At 39.8% G+C, this 19,408-nt stretch overlaps 1 protein-coding gene across 2 annotated transcripts in view; it reads right to left on the minus strand.

The window, feature by feature from the left end:
• The window catches only part of ATXN10 (ataxin 10), a 174,039-nt gene that overhangs the window by 27,834 nt on the left and 126,797 nt on the right, over positions 1 to 19,408 (minus strand). For both annotated transcript variants that reach the window (XM_003281267.4, XM_030815375.1), the window contains one exon: positions 10,605 to 10,668. In XM_003281267.4, the coding sequence (XP_003281315.1) occupies positions 10,605 to 10,668 (64 nt within the window). The remainder of the gene's footprint in view (positions 1 to 10,604; positions 10,669 to 19,408) is intronic.

Below are 19,408 nucleotides of genomic sequence, written 5' to 3' on the forward strand. Positions count from 1 at the left end.
AAGCAAAACAGCACTAATGGGTTTTCAATAACTGAACAATTAACACGTAGCGCTTATAAGCTGTTTAATCCTGAGAACGTAGAAATAAGCGGAAGAGAGGCCGCCCCTCCAGAGGAAGAAAGGCTGGCTTTGGCAGGAAGATGTCCTAGTCATTCGCTGCATCAAACAAACGTCAGGATGGCCAAAATGAGATATTAAAGCAGACACACATTGCTTTGTGAACACAGAGCAGGTGCTCCCTGGCATGGAAATTCGTTGCTATCTTTTACAAACCACACCGAGCCTAGCCAGCTGTGCCATCTCGAGGTATTTAAGACACTTCCCTGAGGAGCCTCCTTCCGGCTGTTTGGCAGGCCCAATACCACACTAGATTCTCCACCAAGAAGAGTACAGAACAGAACATGTTCCTACATTTATTCTAAGATTCCTGCATTTCCAAAGATGTGGCACTACAGTTCAGAACGTCCCAAATGGAAGCTCCAAAATGCACATGTGACTAATAAAGACTCCATGAGGTTCTGCAAGCCAGAACACCTGCTTCACACAGGCTTTCCCACATTTTATTAAAAGAAGGCTTCTCCCATATATTACCTATTAAGATACTACAGACAAAATATGCTTTGGAGCACATTTTGGAAACAGTCCCCTGGGTTCACAGGGTCCAATGTTGGGGATGCACTCAGGGTGCGGGAGCAAGATGACATAGTTCCCGCCTGGGATAAACTTTCCTCGGGGGAAAGGTTACATATCTGGGTATTCTGGTGTGTTGTGTTCAGGGAGAGGCAGAGCAACCCAACCCAACTATAACACACCAAATGGAGGCACTCAGCTCACTGAAGGGATCTAGAGAGAACTCTGAGAGGAAGACATACATGACCCAAGTCTAAAAGGAGGAAAGAGGGGAAACGGGAGAGGTATCTGTTTCCCAAGGAGCTACTATCTCAGTGCTCAGCACTTTCTCCTGATTATGATCTAAGATCAAAATAGGGCAGTGAATTTTTATTTATTTATTTTTATTTTTTAGATAGAGTCTTGCTGCAACACCCAGGCTGGCATGCCAATGACACAATCTCAGCTCACTACAACCTGCGCCTTGCAGGTTCAAGCGATTCTCCTGCCTCAGCCTCCCGAGTAGCTGGGACTAAGGGTACACGCCACCACGCCTGGCTAATTTTTTTTTTGTATTTTTAGGAAATACAGGGTTTCACCATGTTGACTAGGCTGGTCTCGAACTCCTGACCTCAAGTGATGCACACACCTCGGCCTCCCAAAGTGCTAGGATTACAGGCAGGAGCCACCGCGCCCGGCCAGACAGTGAATTTTATTGAGTGGTTACTATGTGCTAGATGCTCAGTAGGATTAATGAAAGATTTTGTATCCAACACAGATGTATAGTCACCTCTCCCTCAAGGAATTACAATTCAAAGAAACACTGACATTCATCCTTCACATGGATGAAGGAACTGTGTGGAGTTTAAACATCTGAATTAGGAACAAAGCCTTGGAGTCAGAGAAAGCTGGGTTTACACCCTGGCCCCATCACAAGCCAGGAGAGCTTGAACCAGCTACTTTAACTCTCAGAGCTTTAGTTTTCTCACTTGTAAAATGGAAACAATTTTTTCCAACAAAGAGGACTGTTCCAGTGACACCATGAAAAAGGAAGGAAGAAAGGGAGGGAAGGAGGGAGGGAGGGAGGGAAGGAAAGGAAAGGAAAAAAGTGAAAACAAAACAGAAAAACCCAAAGACAACTGTTCTGAAAATGTAGCACAGGATTTGGCATACCGAAAGCACTCAATAAATGATTTAAACAATTTTAATATGAGTGCAGCAGAATGTCCTACCTGCACTGCTCATCTTAGGTAAGTTCTTTCACGTGTACTTCCACCTGACTCCCCGCCATAGGAAGACTTAAAACATGTCCAGCACCCTCCTCCCCTGCCAATCCCTACCCTTCTACCCCACGTAACTATTATTCCGACTTCTATTACCATAGATGAATCCTGCCTGTTCCTGAACTTCAGGTAGATGAACTGTACATCTTTTTGATGTACAGTTTGAATCTTTTTGAATCTGGCTTCTTTCACTCAGTATCATGCTAGTGACATCCCTCCATGTGTTACACATAGCAGTTCACTCCTCTTTACTGCCATATAGTATTCCACGACATGAACACACCACAATTTAACTACCTATTCCACTACTGCACATCCGGGTTATTTCTACTTTGGGGCTCTGAAGAATAAGGCTGCTGTGAGCATTCTTGCACGTGTCTCCTAATGCAGCAGTCCCCAACCTTTTTGGCACCAGGGACTTGTTTCATGGGAGACAATTTTTCCACGGATGGATGGGGGTGTGTGGTTTCAGATGAAACTGTTCCACCTCAAATCATCAGGCCTTAGTTAGATTCTCATAAGGAGCATGCAACCTAGATCCCTCACATGTGCAGCTCACAATAGGGTTCAGGCTCCTATGAGAATCTAATGCCGCCACTAATCTGACGAGAGACAGAGCTCAGGTGGTGATGCTCACTCACCTCCTGCTGATCTGACCAGAGACGGAGCTCAGGTGGTGATTGATGCTCGCTCACCTCCTACTGATCTGAAGGGAGACAGAGATCAGGTGGTGATTGATGCTCGCTCACCTCCTACTGATCTGATGGCAAACGCAGCTCAGGTGGTGATTGATGCTCATTCACCTCCTGCTGATCTGACGGGAGATGGAGCTCAGGTGGTGACTGATGCTCGCTCACCTCCTACTGATCTGACGGGAGATGGAGCTCAGGTGGTGATGCTCGCTCACCTCCTTGCTGATCTGAAGGGAGACGGAGCTCAGGTGGTGATTGATGCTCGCTCACCTCCTTGCTGATCTGAAGGGAGACGGAGCTCAGGTGGTGATTGATGCTCGCTCACCTCCTGCTGTGCTGCCCAGTACCAGGTCTGCGGCAGAGGGGATGGGGACTCCTCTTCTAATAAACATGTATCTGCATTTCTCTTTGGGGATATACTAGAGTGGAACTGCTGATTCACAGGACAGCTGTATGTTTAATGTTAGCACACATTCCCAACCAAAAAGCTTTCCAAAGCAATTCTTCCTCTTTACATCCCACCATCATGTGTTAAAGTTCAGGCTGCTTCATATCCTTGCCATCACTGAGTATTGTTGGGGCTTTTAAATTAGCCATTCTGGTGGGGTCTAGTGGTTACCTGTTGTGGATTAAATCTGCATTTCCCTGATGACTAATGATGCTGAATTCATTCCATATGCTTACTAACCATTTGGATTTCTTCTCTTGTGAAGTGGCATGCAAGTCTTCAGTCCATTTTTAAAAATTGAATTGTTTCTTTTCCTTGTTGTTTCGTATAAGTCCTTATCCTTTGTCAGATATATGTAATGCAAACATCGTTTCAAAGTCTTTCTCTTACAGTTAGTGTTTTTAAGTTAGCCTTTGTGTGCCTTAAGAAACCTTTGCCCATCCAAGATAATAACCAAAGTCTTCTGTGATTCTTCTAGAAGATCTTTTGTTTTACCATTCACACTGAGGTCTATAAGTTCAACTTGAATTGACATTTCTGAATGGTGTGAGTTAGGATTCCCAGGTCATTCTTTCCCCACTATGGACATTAAATCGGTCCAGCACCATTTATGAGAAAAACCATCCTTTTCTCAGTGAACTTCAGTGAGGCCTTTGTTGAGTGTGGGTGAATCTGTTTCTGGACTCTATTCTGTTCGGTGATATTATCTGAGTTTCACCACTGACCCACAGTGCAATCACAGATAAAAATTTACCTTTCTTATAGGAATGAATAGCTACATAGGATATTTGTACAAAAACACTTATTTGTTGAGAAACTATTTCGGGCCACTTTATAGGCATGATAACATTTCACACTCACTATAACCCTGTTGGGGTAGGTCCCATTCTACAGACAAAGCTAAAACTTAAAGAGATTGAGTGCAATGCTCAGAAATTAAGGAGTGGCAGAACTTGAGTGTGGGTCCGCCTGGCCACAGGACTAATGCCCTTGCCACTGTGCCGTTCTTCCTCAACATAGGATTACCGGGAAAACTACTGTTCAGTGATTATTCCTATAAACTCTTACATTTCTGTACAGAAGTGAATTTTATTTTCTTACAAATCAGGTGTTTAAATTTTTAAAAAAATGAAGAAAGGAAGAAAAAAGACAAAAACAAACAAAAAAACCCAAAACAACCCAGTCTGGACTCTCATTCTATCCCTGTCCCCACACCCTCCCCCCAATAAAAACAATATGAAAAAAAAATCCCACATCAAGAACAACTGATCAAAACACAGATCAAAAAAGAATGAAAGAAAAACACTTCAAATAAAGTTCAGCTGTTTCTATTTGGAAACAACAACAACAAAAAATCCCACAATAAACTGACAAATAAGAAATTGCCTCTGTGGTAGCAGAGCTGGAATTTTCCGATGGCATTGGCTACTGTGTCATTACTGTGGGTGACCCAAAAGTGAGTTGGGTGAGTGAACAGCTGGGCCCTAGTTGGGCTCGTGTCCCTGAGGAGGCAGCAGCCAGGGCAGTCCTTCAGAGTTAAGCTTCCCCTTGTAGCTGGTGCCTTTTCCCTGGATTTGGAAATCCCTGGTGGTCTCTAAAAGCTACCTCCAAGAAATGGAAAAGGACCCTTCCAGCCCCACCCCCTACTGTGGGGCAGTTTTTGTTTCTAATCTGCTCTGATAGGCCAGTTTGGATTTCCTAACCCCTAGGGTGGCCGACAAAAGTGGAATCTTCTATACAGTCTTGACTGCAGATGTCCCATGGGGCACGGGTAGACTCCTATCCAAAGGCATCCCAGGCCTCACCCCTATCCCAAGAAGGACATTATCCAGAGTGCTCAGAGAAGGGTGGTATTGTTATTAGTGGATATTCAATATCAGCACTGATTCTAGTCTTAGCATGCCCAAAATATCTATTGCTTTTTAACACAAAATACTAAAATTAAATTCAATAAAACTTGGATGGTGCTAATTACTAGAAAAATGGGTTAAACCAAATTTTAAATAATATGACTGACAAACCAAGAATACTTAATTTACCAGAGTCGAAGAACCCATGGGAGACATTTCTCTTGAGCTTAGAACCACCCTCTCCCCCAAAATAAATACACACACATGCACACGCACACACACATATTTCACCAAGCTGCTCTTTGCTCATTTATTTGTTCTTTCCTTTTCCTATTCAGATATCTATCTAAGAAATATTTTTTGGTTATCTACTACATGCAAGAGAATGGTATATTAATATTGAGGTGAAACACAGAAAACTTGATCCCTGCCCTTCGGAAACAATCCAGCGGGTAATCCAGACATAAATGCACACATATTTAACAATAACCTGTGATGAGCTGAAGGAACAGAACAAGTTTTGGCAGGGATCGGCAGGGGTGGCTCTCGGCTGCGACTTGAGAGAAAAGACACAGAACGCTGGGTGTGAAGCATGAGGATGACCGAGCCCGGGAGGAGCACAAGCAGAGATGTGCTTGGACGACTGCCTTCACGCAGGAACTGAGATCCTTCTCGGGAACAAAAACTTAGGTGTGCCGGGGGAATGCTGAAGAAGGGGAGAACGGCACTGGATACAAATGAAGAGGACCTTTTAGAATGTGATAGACTAGGCTTATTCTGAGGATGATGGGCAGTCTAGGAGGCTCTGTGAACAGGGGCATGCTTATGCGAGGTGGTGTGGGGAGTGGGAGAGTCAGAGAGGAATGATCCAGTTTTGGTTTTCAAAGATCATCACACTGAATGAATGCAGAATCAAAAATCACCTGGACCCAGCAGGAGCAGAAACTGAAAGACGAGTTAGGAAGTCACTGCCGAAGTTCAGGGCCAGCAATGATGCAAGTGTGGATTGGATGGTGGCACTGGGGATAGAGGCAATATCATCATTGTGTGAACATCACAGAATGTACTCACATTCTAGGCTATATTACCTAGTAACCTACTACACACCCAGGCCGTATGGTATACCCTACTGCTTCTAGAGTATAGAACTGTATAGCATGTAACTGTACTTAATACTGTAGGCGACTGTAATACAATGATAAGTATTTGTGTATCTAAACATAGAAAAGGTACAGTAAAAATACAGTATTACAGCCTTATGGGACCAAGGTTGAATATGGGTCTGTGTTGACCAAAACATTACTATGTAGCACATGACTGTATATACTTTATACAAGAAACACATCTCAGACAGAAAGGTTGAGAATAAAAGGACTGATAAAATTGTACCATGTAAATATCAATCCAAAGCAAGCTAGGATAGCTATATTAATATTTGGCAGAAAATCATTTTTAGAGATAAAGAGGGTCACTTCATAATGATAACAGGACTATTCTCAGGACCTATCATACACCTTTACTTAAAAATCTTACCTCAAAACATATAAAGGGAATATTTATATAATGAAAAATAAAATTAGATGAATCCATAATCAAAGGTTGACATTTTAAAACACCTCTCTAATTGATAAATCAAAGTAGACAAAAATATCAGTAAAAACATAAAAGTTTTAAATACCACCATTTACAAACTTGACCTAATGTATGTATATACATTACTATACCTCACTACTGGAAAACAGACATGCTTCTCATGCTCACATAGGACATTTGCAAAAACTGACCATATTACTAGGTCATAAATCAAGTCTCAAAGAATTTCATAAGACAGAGGATATCACGTAGGTGCTATTTGATCACAATGCATTTATACTAGAAATCAAGCTCCAAAAGATAACTAAACAATTCTTAATTGTTTAGAAATGAATTTCTAATAATCCACAAGTCAAAAAAGAAGTTATAATAAAAATTGAAAAACACTTTTAAATGAATGGCAACAAAATAATACATACAAAATCCATGCAATGGAGTTCAAGAGGTATAAAGAAAAGAGTAAAACTGAAAATTATTAATCCTAAATAAGTGGACAGATATAACATGTTCTTGGGTTGGAAACTAAGTATTGTATGTCAATTCTCATCAAATTCATTTCAGTCAATGCAATTTCAATGAATAACTCAGTATGTGGGGGCTTTAAATTGTTTTTGTTAGTGGTAAACGAGGTTATTTGTGTGTATACAGGTATATACATGTATGTGCATGTGCACATGACCAAATGTGTAGAATTTATACTGATTCTAAAACTTTTATGCAAAAATACAAATGACCAAAAATGGTCCTAACACTGTTACAAAAGAAGAGACAAATTCGAAGAACTGACTTATCCTTTACCAAGACATACTGGAAAGCTATAGGAATTAAGACCATCACACTGATGCAGGGATAGACAAAAAGATGGATGGAAAAGAAAGCAGAGTCCACAAACAGACTCAAAACTTGTATCAATACTTCTGATAAAGATGGTACTACAGTGAACAAACACATGTTCTTTTCAGTAACTAGGGCCAGGACAATTGTGTGCCATCTGGAGAGAATAGAAATAGATCCTAACACACTCCGTACACAAAAGCTGACTCTAAATGAATTACAGACATATATATAAAAGGTAAAACTATAAAGCATTCAAAAGATAATATACTATTATCATCATAACCGCAGGGTAAAGAAATACTTCTTAAAACAAGATACACATGCAAAAAACCTTAACTATAAAGGAAAAGAGATGAATTTGACTAAAAGTAAAGAACTTCTGTTATTCAAAAGAAACTATAAAGAAAATGACAAGGTAATCACAGAACAGGAAAGAGAAAATACTAGCAACACATGTAGCTGACAAAGAACTTCAATCTAGAATATATAAAGATGTGTTAACAAATAATAAAGAAAAATATCCCAATGGGCAAAACGTTTGACCAAGGGCATTGTAATGTATACACACATACGCACATATGCACACACACACCTCAAATAGCAAACACTTTAGCAGATGCCAAGCCTCATTCACAGCGTGGGCAACAGGGAACGGGATGTGCAGTCCCAACTCCAGGGGAAGCACGAGGGAGGGAGGGGAGGAGGTGGTGTACAGGAGCTGAATGCTCATGTCATAATATAAACAGGTCACACCAAAACTTGATATATCAAGAAACAACAATAAAGCATATTATTTAGATATACAAAAGTACCTACTAGAAGAAATAGCTAAGAGAGTGAATTAAAAAGTGTAAAAAGTGGAGCTAGAGATATTGTTCCCTCATTGAATGCCTTTTGGTATTTAAAAATCCCCATATGGGTGTATTATTTTCATGAATTAAAAAAATAAAAGAAAAAATCCACAAGAAAGGGGGAAAAAGAGTGAATGGGAAGCGAGGAGTAAAGTAGGAGTCATTAGATAATTCTTTGGGAATAGCCTGGAAGGAGCATCAATGTGGTTTTACCTAGGGTATAATAAGGTGAATTTTGAAATTGTATCATGTCCTTATTTACTTTAGTACTACGAAGGCCAGATTTTAATTTATAGCTCACATCTAAAAACTGAATCTCTAGGCTGTAATGCTTTTTCATTTCTGACCATTCAACTACCACTCTACTCTCCCTTTGCACTGATATTTCAGTATGTGTCTCATATCTTACTACATTTTATATGACTTTAAAATCTGGTAGGCTTAATAAATACAACTCCAAAGAATTACTGAATACACATAACACTAAAGATGCTTGTGATATTTTATCTTTTCTTAATGATTCAGGAGATTCCGTGATCTTGCAATGTTTCACTGATTACCATTCTAAAAGCCAGTTATCCAGCTAAAGATATAGCTATCCATATAAATTTTTACATGTGTAACTCTGAACCATTTCTCCACTATATGAATATGTTTATGTGGTTCTCTGCATGTGCTCTGTCTCCCCCCGGTGACTTGTGAGAAGGCAGTGTGGGGAAATGGCTAAGGTCAGGCACTCACATGTATAAAATCTGGTTCTGACCTCTGGGCAAGGTAGAGACTCAGTTTTATTTCATCATCTACAACATACAGATGATAATAATAGTATCTGCTTCATGGTGTTGTCAGAGTTCAATAAGGCAATGGGTGTAAACACACAAGAGGGACTGAATGAATGTTTCCTGAAGGAAGAAGTGAATGAATGAATGGCCATCTGGCAAGGAGGACACCAAGGTGGAAGGTGCGGCAAGCATCTGTAGGCCTACGATGTGCTCGTATACAACAGTCCTTTTATTTTTTGGTCTTTGCTAAAAGCCAAAGACTAGCAATGAAAATCCTCTTCACTGGAAGGTCAATTCAGGGAATGTAAAAGTAAACTGTGAATTTCTTTTTTCATAATAAATCATCATTTTCATTGGGAAATGCAACATCTGCAATTGTACCTGAACATTCTTGCACTGCTTTCCCACGACTAGAAGCTTTCTTCTTTTTTCTTTCCTTTTTGGGGGGCTAAAAAAACGTCAACACTCTTTAACGAGCACAGCCTGCAGGGACTCATGATAACAAATTTGGTTTAGTGCATGATAACTCATGCACTAAACCAAATTTGCTTTACCCTGCAGAGGAGTCTTCTGAGGCTGTGTATTTGTCTTTTCCTGACTGAACTTACAAGCTACTGTGCTCTTTAAAATAAGATTGTTTTCTATTGCTAATCAGACAAATGACAGTATCTTCAGCACAAATAATAAGCATTGCTCAGTCTACTTAACTTTGAAACACATGATTTTCATCAGCTGCTTTTCTCTTCTTGGCAGAAGCCATAGTTTTATTTTTAAAATGCCCCCCCTCCTCAGTCTCCTCAATGCTAGGCTGGGCTCCTCACTGCCTCCCGCAGGCTACACTCCTAGTCCTTGCAGTAGCCTTATTCACCCCTGCCCCACCACCAGCCAAGCAGTGACCAGGACAAGGAACACAGCTAAGTTTGGCTTTCACCAGGGAAGTTCGTGAAATTAAACAGTAGGTTTTATCTCAAATCTAAACAAGCTGTATCTGGTCCCTGGTTACTCACCACTGTACAGTTTTGTATAGTACAATTACTTGAACCGGTAGGAAAAAAGCAGGGTCCCTGCAGAACACCCTCCAGCAAGGGTGGCCAACCCAAGCCAGGGCAAGAGCCAGCACTCTCAGCTTCTGCAGCAGAGGGCTGCAGGACAAACCCTCCGAAGATGAGAATTCAGCACCACTGAAATGCTCCTTCCTCTTACTAGGGAGCCAGAGTGCACCTCATGTTTCTATGATGCCAAACCCTTGTTAAAACAGTACTTCCAAAAGACTGGATACTCAGAATCTCTATAACAAAACAATGTACAATAGTTCATGTTTACTCTAAAGACCACACACACACTGGAAAGGTGACACTGGTGATGTGCAGCACAGTGCCTTGCATGGGCTGCCACTGCCCCAGGTTTTAAAGTGCTTTTTGGCCACATGCTCATTTGTAATGTCTTATTCACCTTGAAAAAATTAGCTTACCATATTACGAAGATTACAGAAATGATATTCTAGCACCATAACTCTGAGAAAATGATTTGGTTCTCAGGAACAAGTAAACAAGCAAGCAAGGCAGCCAGCTACACACTCAATGAACATGAGGAAAGGGACTTGTTTTGCTAAGGGCCCCGGCTGTAAACTTGTGCAAGGTAATTCACATGCAAGGATACAGGGGTTACCGTCACTGACGTTGCAGTTATCCAGGATCAACGGGATACCATCCAGCTCATTTACCTAGAGAGAAAGAAGATAAGTTTATACACTGAAAACAGCATGGCTATAGTCAGAGATTACAGATGATTTGTTCCTTTTGTGTTTTCTTACTCAATGTTATAATACTGTTTGCACTATTATCTGAAATACCTATATCATCCCAGAACTATATAAAACAGAAACGTAAACGAAAAGTGATATTTTATTTTATTTTCACTGGACTTCAAAAAAAAATATTGGGGCAATTAGGTAGCCATATAAAAAAGAATCTAAGTAGATCACTTCCTAACATTGCTCACCAAGATAAACTCCAGATAGATATGAGATCTAAATTTAAATAATAAAAAAAATCAGTACCAGAAAAAAACATGGGTGAATTCCTCTTCTAAGCTGGGAACAGGAAAAGCTTTCCTAACTATGATTCAATCCGGAAGCAACAGGGGAAAGGTTTTAAAATTTGACTATTTGTTTTTTAAGGCAAATGAGAACCGGGAAAATTATTTGTAAGGTATCACAGATTTGGAAGATATTTGCAAAGGATTAATATTTTAATATATAAAAAACTTGTAAAAATTTAACCACCACCAACAATACAATAGAAAAACAGGTGAGATACATGAAACATACATGGCACTGAAAATACAAATAAACTAAAAAGACATCAGAATATGTTCAAACGTGCTCATAAGAGGGAAGCAAATTATAATTACACACATTTCTTACCTGCCAGACTAACAAATAACCAAGTCTGACAACAAATGCTATCGGTGAGGCCACAGGGAAACAGGAACTCTCATACACTGCTGGAGGAAAAATGGTACAACTCCCATGAAAGGGAACTGGGTGTAGGCAGCAAAATGACACGTGGCCCAGTAACCCCATTTCTAAAACTACAGATCAAAAGCACACTACCCCATGAAATAATGTGTGACAAAAGGTTATTCACTACAGCACAGTTTATTTTGTTATTTTATTTTTTTGTAAAGATGAGGTCTCACTATGTTGCCCAGGCTGGTCTCAAACTCCCAGCCTCAAGTGATCCTCCTGCCTTGGTCTCCCAAAGCACTGGGATTATAGGCATGAGTCACTGTGCCTGGCCCAGTCCATTTTTTGCTGAGACATCATCACAAACTATAAAATTCACACTTTTAAAGTGTGCAATTTGGTGGTTTTCAGTATATTCACAGTTATGTAACCATTAGCATGATCCAATTTTCCAACATTTTCCTCACCCCTAAAAGAAACTCCACACCCACTGGCAGTCACTCCTTATTCTTCCCTCCCCCGAGTCCTTGGCAACTATCCTTCTACTTCCTGTCTCTCTGGATTTGCCTGTTCTGGACATTTCCTATAATGGAGTCAGATAATCTGAACGACACGTAGCCTTTTGAACCTGGCTTCTTTCACTCAAGGTTCACCCATGTTGTGGCACGTCAGCGCTTCATTTCTTTTCATGGCTGAGTAACGTGAATAGTGCATTGTATGGATATGCCACATTGCATTTTTCCATTCACCCACTAATGGACATTTGTGTTATTTCCACCTCTAGGTTATCATGATAATGCTGCTCTGAATGTGCACGTACATGTTTTTAAGTGGATATAAGTATTCATTGCTCTTGGGTATATACCTAGGAGTCAAACTGCTAGATCATATGAGTTATAAACATTTGAGGAACAGCCAGACTGTTTTCACAGTGTTTACAGTATTTTGCATTTTCACCCAGCAATGTATGAGGGTTCCAGCATCTCCACAATCTCACAAACACTTGCTATTGTCTGCCTTTTGTATTAGGCATTCTAGTGTAAGTGAAGTGGTATGTCACTGTGGTTTTGATGCGCATTTCTGATGACTAATAATACTGGGTGCAGCACAACTTACTATGAAACGACTCAAGTCTCCACGAATGGGGGCTGCTTACATAAACTATGGTGCAAACACAGTAGACTGCTATATGGCTGTGAATGTGAGTGGAGAAGACTGCTGATGGACTGCTGTGGGAGGACTGCCAGGAGATGTAGCCAGATTACAACATGTTAATAGCCCTATATGAGAATCTTGTGTGTGATAAAGGAGTATTTTTAAATACTCTGAACAAGAAACAATGGAAGGTTAAACCAAAAACAAATCATGGTTATCCACAGGGTAAAGAGGAGAATGGGGTTGAGGAAACAGGAATGGAGACTCTGTGAATGTGCCTTGTATAATTTTGACTTTGGAATCCTCTGTGTTTTATCTAATTTTAAAAAATTAAATTTAAAGTTACAAAAATTGAAAACATACAAATTAATCTTCAGAAATAAACAGTATTTTGACTTTACATCCCTAGTGAGATATACATAACCTAAGATGATACAGAACTGCATAGAAGTGTTTAAACTGCATTCAGTCATCTGAACATTAACTATTCCAAACGCCATGTCCCACTGAAAGAAACCAGATCTCCAGCTGATTCTAATGCACAGGCTTGCTAGTAATCTATTAACAATCCTTATTTTACAAAGGCCAGGAAAAAGAGAATAAATTAGTCGGTAACCATCTAATTTCTGTAATTTTTTTTCCAGGCACTGAAGGTGTGATGGGAAATGAACTACTATTTAGTAGACACCTGGCATATACTAGGCAATCAGATGCTTTAATGATTTCGTTTAATTCTGAAATGCTACAGTAAGTATTATTGGTTCCCTTTTACAGATAAAAAAGTGAGGCTCAGAAGTCCCCTCCCTGTGGTCACTGACCTAATAAGTGCTATTCAAGGTGAGGTCTGGAGACCACTGTCAGTTTGTAGGAACAGACACTGAAGGGAGGAGCTGAGAAACTGCTGACAATATGACAGCCATGCGGTGTCTGCTGAATCTTACAATGAAATTTGGGCTTGAATTCTTATGTCTTTTTTTAGATTTATTTTTCTAGTCATTCATTTTATACTATATTCTATCCAAATGTAGGTCCAGGATGGTTTGAGGGAAAGATAAGTGGCTCTTCACCACAGCTAGTTTAGGAAGCACTGGCATGGAGGGTTCGACCACTATAGAGAGTGGGTCTTGGAGGGGGGATCATGTGTTTGAGAAGCACGGAGAGAGTTTTATGGCCAAGCTGGTAATGACCCCACCTAAGACTGTATCCAAAGCTTCCCAAGGATGCCCTCACACCCCCACTTCTCCTCGGATAATCTGCCCCACATCTACCAGCAGGATGGGGTACGTACGCACAGTAAAGTCTGCAAATGGGAAAGAAGAGATGCCAAATGCCTTTGCCTTGTGCTGACCGATACTGGGATGAAGATAAGGAGAAATCCAGAAAAGAAGCAAGGGCCCTGTAAGTGTCACTGAGAGGAAAGAATCCAGCTCGTACTCACCAGCTCTCCACAAATGTGTGATCCAAACCCTTCTGGAACACAGGTGCATCTCCACACCAGATTGAGGTTGGTTTTCATGCTCATAGTTTGTTTAGCTAGAAGAACATACAGCATGGGGCTCACAGAGAAGGCCTCCCTAAAGAAGTGGCATTTAGCTTAAGATGAGAAGAATGAACAGGAATTAAATAAGGCAAAGGGGACTGTGGGAGTGTTTTGGGCAGGCGGAAGAGTATGTGCGAAAGCTGGAAGATAAGATGAAACATGAAGCTCATGGAACTGGGAGACAGTGCGGCATAGGGATTAAGAGTGGCCACTGTGGAGCCAGGCTGCTGGGGTCAAAGCCTGGCTATGAGATCTGTTGGCCTTGGGCAAGTCAAGAAACCCCTAAGACTTGGTTTCCTCCTCTGTAAAATGGGGATGATAGTGCCTTCTTCAAAGAGTAACCTGTGAGTGTGTTTAGCACATAGTAAATGCTCAATAAAGAGCACTGGGAGTGATAGCAGTAGTTGGTGACATTCACACTGTTAAATGCAATTAGTTCATTTAGGAACAAGGGGTTGAGCAGTAGCTCCTAAATGCATGACAAAACTGAATAATTACCTCAACAGGGCTGAATTTACACTTCCTCTCTGCATTAGGCAAAATTTCAAATTTATTTTCAAAAACCAAGTTTTTTTTGATAAGTGAGAAATAAGAGTATTCAGGATTTATTATTCAATGCATGGAAAACACCTCACTTTCTACAAAAAAAAAGTAGAACTCTTGGGATATGCTAAATGGGTAAGATGTTCTTTGAAGGAAATGAAATCACACACTAAAAACTGAAATTAAACAGGCAATAAAGGTGAAATAAAGAGTTCTTAAAAATCACGGTTCCACTGGAGTTGTGGGTCAACTGAGGGTATGCGTTCCTGGATAAATATTTCTTATTCATACAGCTGCTTTAGGAAAGGATACAACGGAACCACTTATAGAAGTTCATTAAATGTTTACAACATAAATGACCTATTCTGGACAAGGATGACAGTGGCATTATGATAAATACACAATTATATACTTAAGAATGAACACAGGTTAAGGTCACTGGGAAAAGTAGACACCAATACAGCACCTTCAGGAAGGGTGACTGACAATACAATTTTGTTATTACAAAGTCCAAGTTTACTGCTGTAACTACAAGTGTCAAGCTAATGTTGGGGGCAGGAGAGAAACAATTAAGTTTTCTTCTGTCAGCACTTCATTAAACAAGAAAGTTGTTTGTTTCTTTACTAACATGTTGGGAGTTGATTGTAGGCCCGTAATTAATGAGTCACAAGTTACAGTTCACACTGAGGAGCCAAGCTCAGTCAACACTTTCCCGTGGTAGTGCATCTCCAGGAGACAATAAGCCTGGCTTAAACAAATTAACATTTAGCCTCTGGAAATGAAGTGTAAACAGAGGACAACAAATAGATTTGCTAACTGTTCTTTCCCACATTAGCCAATAATGCCAGAGTAGGCACTCTGCAAAGGGTACAGGCCCAACTCTAATAACCAAGCTCCTTTGGGAAAACATATTAGGTTGATAGAAAACAGAGCCTGTTAGTTGTGTGACCTTGGGGAGGTTTCTGAACTTCATTAAGTCTAAATTTTCTTACATGAAACAAGAGGGCCATACCCACCTCCTAGGTGTACAGTGAGGACTGTATGGGAAAGCATCCAGCATGGTGCCCAGCACATCATGAGACCACAGGAAATGGCAATGATTTGTAATATTATTTTCATTTGGCTCTGAGATTCTAAAGGTTTCCTTTACCATCCACATTTGAAAAGAGCTGGATATGGTAATCCTTCACCAACCACTAGTTGTCTTTCAGCAAAGTTTGAATATGGAAAGATATACTTCTACAATCATAAGAAATTTGGTAGATATGGGGTTACTCTAAGTTAGTGTAATGTTGTTCTTGACTGTCTCTTGAACTGGGCATATGTCTGGATTTGTAATTTCCATCCATACTCTTCTGCTGGCTTTAGCCTTACACAGCAATTCTAAGTCTCACAAAAATATAGTACCATCGATCTTTGTGTTGCATTTGTTTCCATGGTGTTTTGTGCCACTTAGCAGTGGGCATTTCAGGCCTGAGGTGCTGCTTTTGTCCACAATGCCTGAGCAGCAACAAATGGTGTGACTCGAGCAGAAGTAAAAAAGCAAGTGGCCTGGGCATTGCAGACACTCTCTAGAGAGAAAACTCAGAGCCAAAGTCTGGCCAGTGCTCCTTAGCCTTGGCTACAACTTAGCATCACTTGGGGGAGGTTTTAAAAAGTGCCAGTGCTGTGGTCCCAACCCCAGAACAAATGAATCTGAATCTCTGCGCATTAGTGTTTTAGACAAACTCTCCAGGTGACTCTAATATGCAGCCAAGGTGAAACCGCCTGATCTCCCCAAAGCCAAACAGCACCCATCAAGCCAACCTGTGAGACCTGCTCAGAAGAAACGCCTGAAACCTAACACACTGCCCTCCACACACTATCCCCTTTGGTGCTTCGTTTTCTTTACTTCTAAAAGGCACTTTATTGAGGTATAATTTACATAAACTGCAAGTGCATCTGCACAGCCACAGACAAATCAAGACACAGGATGTTCCCATCACCCCCAAAAGCTCCTTGTGCAGCTCTGCATTCACTGCAGCTCACCTCGCTCCTGCCCCATCTCCTCTTAGGCACCTGTTTCCGTCATTACAGGTAAATTTTGTCCGTTCTATAACACAAATGGGTTTAATAAAACCGTTTTCCAATGTTTTCGAGATTCATCCACGTTGTTACATGTATCAGTAATTTTTGTTTATTTCTGATTATGAATATACTACCATTTATTTATCCATTCGTGTTGATGGCCACTGGGTTGATACCAGTTTTATCTGCAATGAATGGAGGTGCTATGAACACATGCATCTGTATCTTTTCATGGGTGCATGTTTTCATTTTTTGGGTGGATACCTATGAATGAAATTGCTGGGTCATATGAAGTATATGTTCAACTTTATTAAGAACTGCCACAGTATTTTCCAAAGTAGTTGTACCATTTTACATTCTCTCCTACAATGTATTGGAGTTACTCTAGATCTTTACCGACACTTGATATATTGTCAGACGTTTTAGGCAGCATCACACTGTGGTCTTAATTTACATTTCCCTGATGGCTAATAATGTAAAGTATCTTCAGGTGTTTATGGGACATTTCTGTTTCTTTAGAGAAATGTTATTCAAATATTTTGCTCATTTTATTAACTGGGTTGTTTTCTTCTCATTGAGTTGTAAGAGGTTCTTTACATATTCTGCATATGAGTAAGTCCTGTGCCAGATATATGTATTGCAAATATTTTCTCCTATACGATGGCTTGTTTTTTCAATTTTTAAATAATACGTTTCAAAGAGCATTGACTTTTTTAATATAGATGAGATACAATTTACCAAAACATTTTTTCATGGTATTTTTTATATCCTAAAAAGTCCTGGCCTACTTCAACATATCCATAATGTTTTCTTCTACAAGTTTTGTATTTCCAGCTTTTATGTTGCTATTTTAAATCAATTTTTGTTTGGTATACATTAAGAGTCTAGGTTCTTTTTTACTCCATAAGTATATAAGATCGTTCCAGTGCCATTGTTGAAAAAAATGTCCTTTCTCCACTGAGTCTGCACTCTATTCTATTCCACTGGTATATACATCTATATTTACATAAATACCATACTATCTTAATTAACTTTATAGTAAGTCATGAAAGAAGTAATATAATCCTCTCTGTTTTGTTTTCAAAATTGTTTTGGCAATTGTATTAGTTTAGTAGGGCTGCCTTAACAAAGTATCACAAACCAAATGGTATAAAAAACAGGAATTTATTGTTTCACAGTTCTGGATGGTAGAAGTCGAAGATCAAGATGTTGGCAAGGTTGGTTCTTTCTGAGGACTAGGAAGGAGAATTTGTTCTAGGCCTCTCTTTAGCTACTGATAGTTTGCTGGCAATCTTTGGTGTCCTTGGTTTTTAGATCTCTGTCTGTATTTTCACATGACATTCTCATTCTGTGTGTTATCTGTGCCCAAATTTCCCCTTTTTATAAGGACACCACTCATACTGGATTAGGGGCCCATCCTCCTCCAGTATGATCTCATCTTAAGTAATTACACTGGCAATGACACTGTTTCCAAATAAGGTCACGCTGTAAGGTATTGGGGTTTAGCAATTCAACATATGAATTTTGGGGGGTAGAATTCAATCCATAACAGCTATTCTAGGTCTTTTGCCATTTCCAAATTTTAAAACCAGCTCATCAATTTTTATAAAAAATGTTTCCTGGGACGGGCGTGGTGGCAGGCGCCTGTAATCCCAGCTACTCGGGAGGCTGAGGCAGGAGAATCTCTCGAACCCGGGAGGCAGAGGTTGCAGTGAGCTGAGATCACACCAGCCAGAGTAACAAGAGCGAAACTCCGTCTCAAAAAAAAAAAACAAAAGCAAAACACAAATGTCTCCTGGCATTCTGACTGGTATAGCATTCACTCTATAGGTCAACTTGGGGAGATCTTATACTTAACAATATTGAGCTGTCTGTTAAATTTTAACTTCTCTCAGCAATGTTTTATGGTTTTCAGAGTATAGGTCTTGCACATATTTAATTAAAGTTTATTCCTAAATGTTTCATGTTTTATGATGCTATTGTACGTGGCATTTAAATTTTTTATTTGCTAGTTTTATATAATTTTCATTTACATATCTTGTAACCATTCAAAATTCACTTCTCATAACTTTATCAATTCCTTAACACATATGATCATCTCATTTATGAATAAAGCCAGTTTTACTTCTTTCCAATCTGTATGCATCTGATTTTTCTTGGCTTAGTGAGTTGCTTTGGACCTTCAGCATGTTCTTTACTGGAGTGGTGAGAGCAGAAATTCTTGCCTTGTTCCTGATGTCAGAGAGAGAGCAGTGTTTCATCATAAAGTCTGAAACTAGCTGTTGAATTTTTTTTTCATAGATGCCTTTTTCAGGATGAGAAAGTTCCTTTATACTGTTAGTTTGTGGCAAATTTTGATGTGAATGAGTGTGAATTTTGTTCCAAATGCTTTTCCTCTATTGAGATAATCATATTGTTTCCTCTCTCTTATTCTGTTAATATGGGAGAATTAAAGTGTCTGCTTTTCTAACATTAAACCAACAGTGCACGGCTGAGATAAACCATCACAGTTCATGATACATTATCACTTTCTGTATTACAAGATCCACTTTGCTGATATTTTGAAAAGTGTTTGTATGTTTCTGATCATGAGACACTGCTCTGTAGTTACTTTGTTCCCTTTTAAGGTTTTTGTCCGGATTGGGAACAGAGTAATGGTGGCTTCATAAAATAAGTTGAGAAGTGTTCCCT

The sequence above is a fragment of the Nomascus leucogenys genome, chromosome 7b, assembly GCF_006542625.1.
Source record: "Nomascus leucogenys isolate Asia chromosome 7b, Asia_NLE_v1, whole genome shotgun sequence".
In the NCBI taxonomy this organism is placed as follows: Eukaryota; Metazoa; Chordata; class Mammalia; order Primates; family Hylobatidae; genus Nomascus; species Nomascus leucogenys.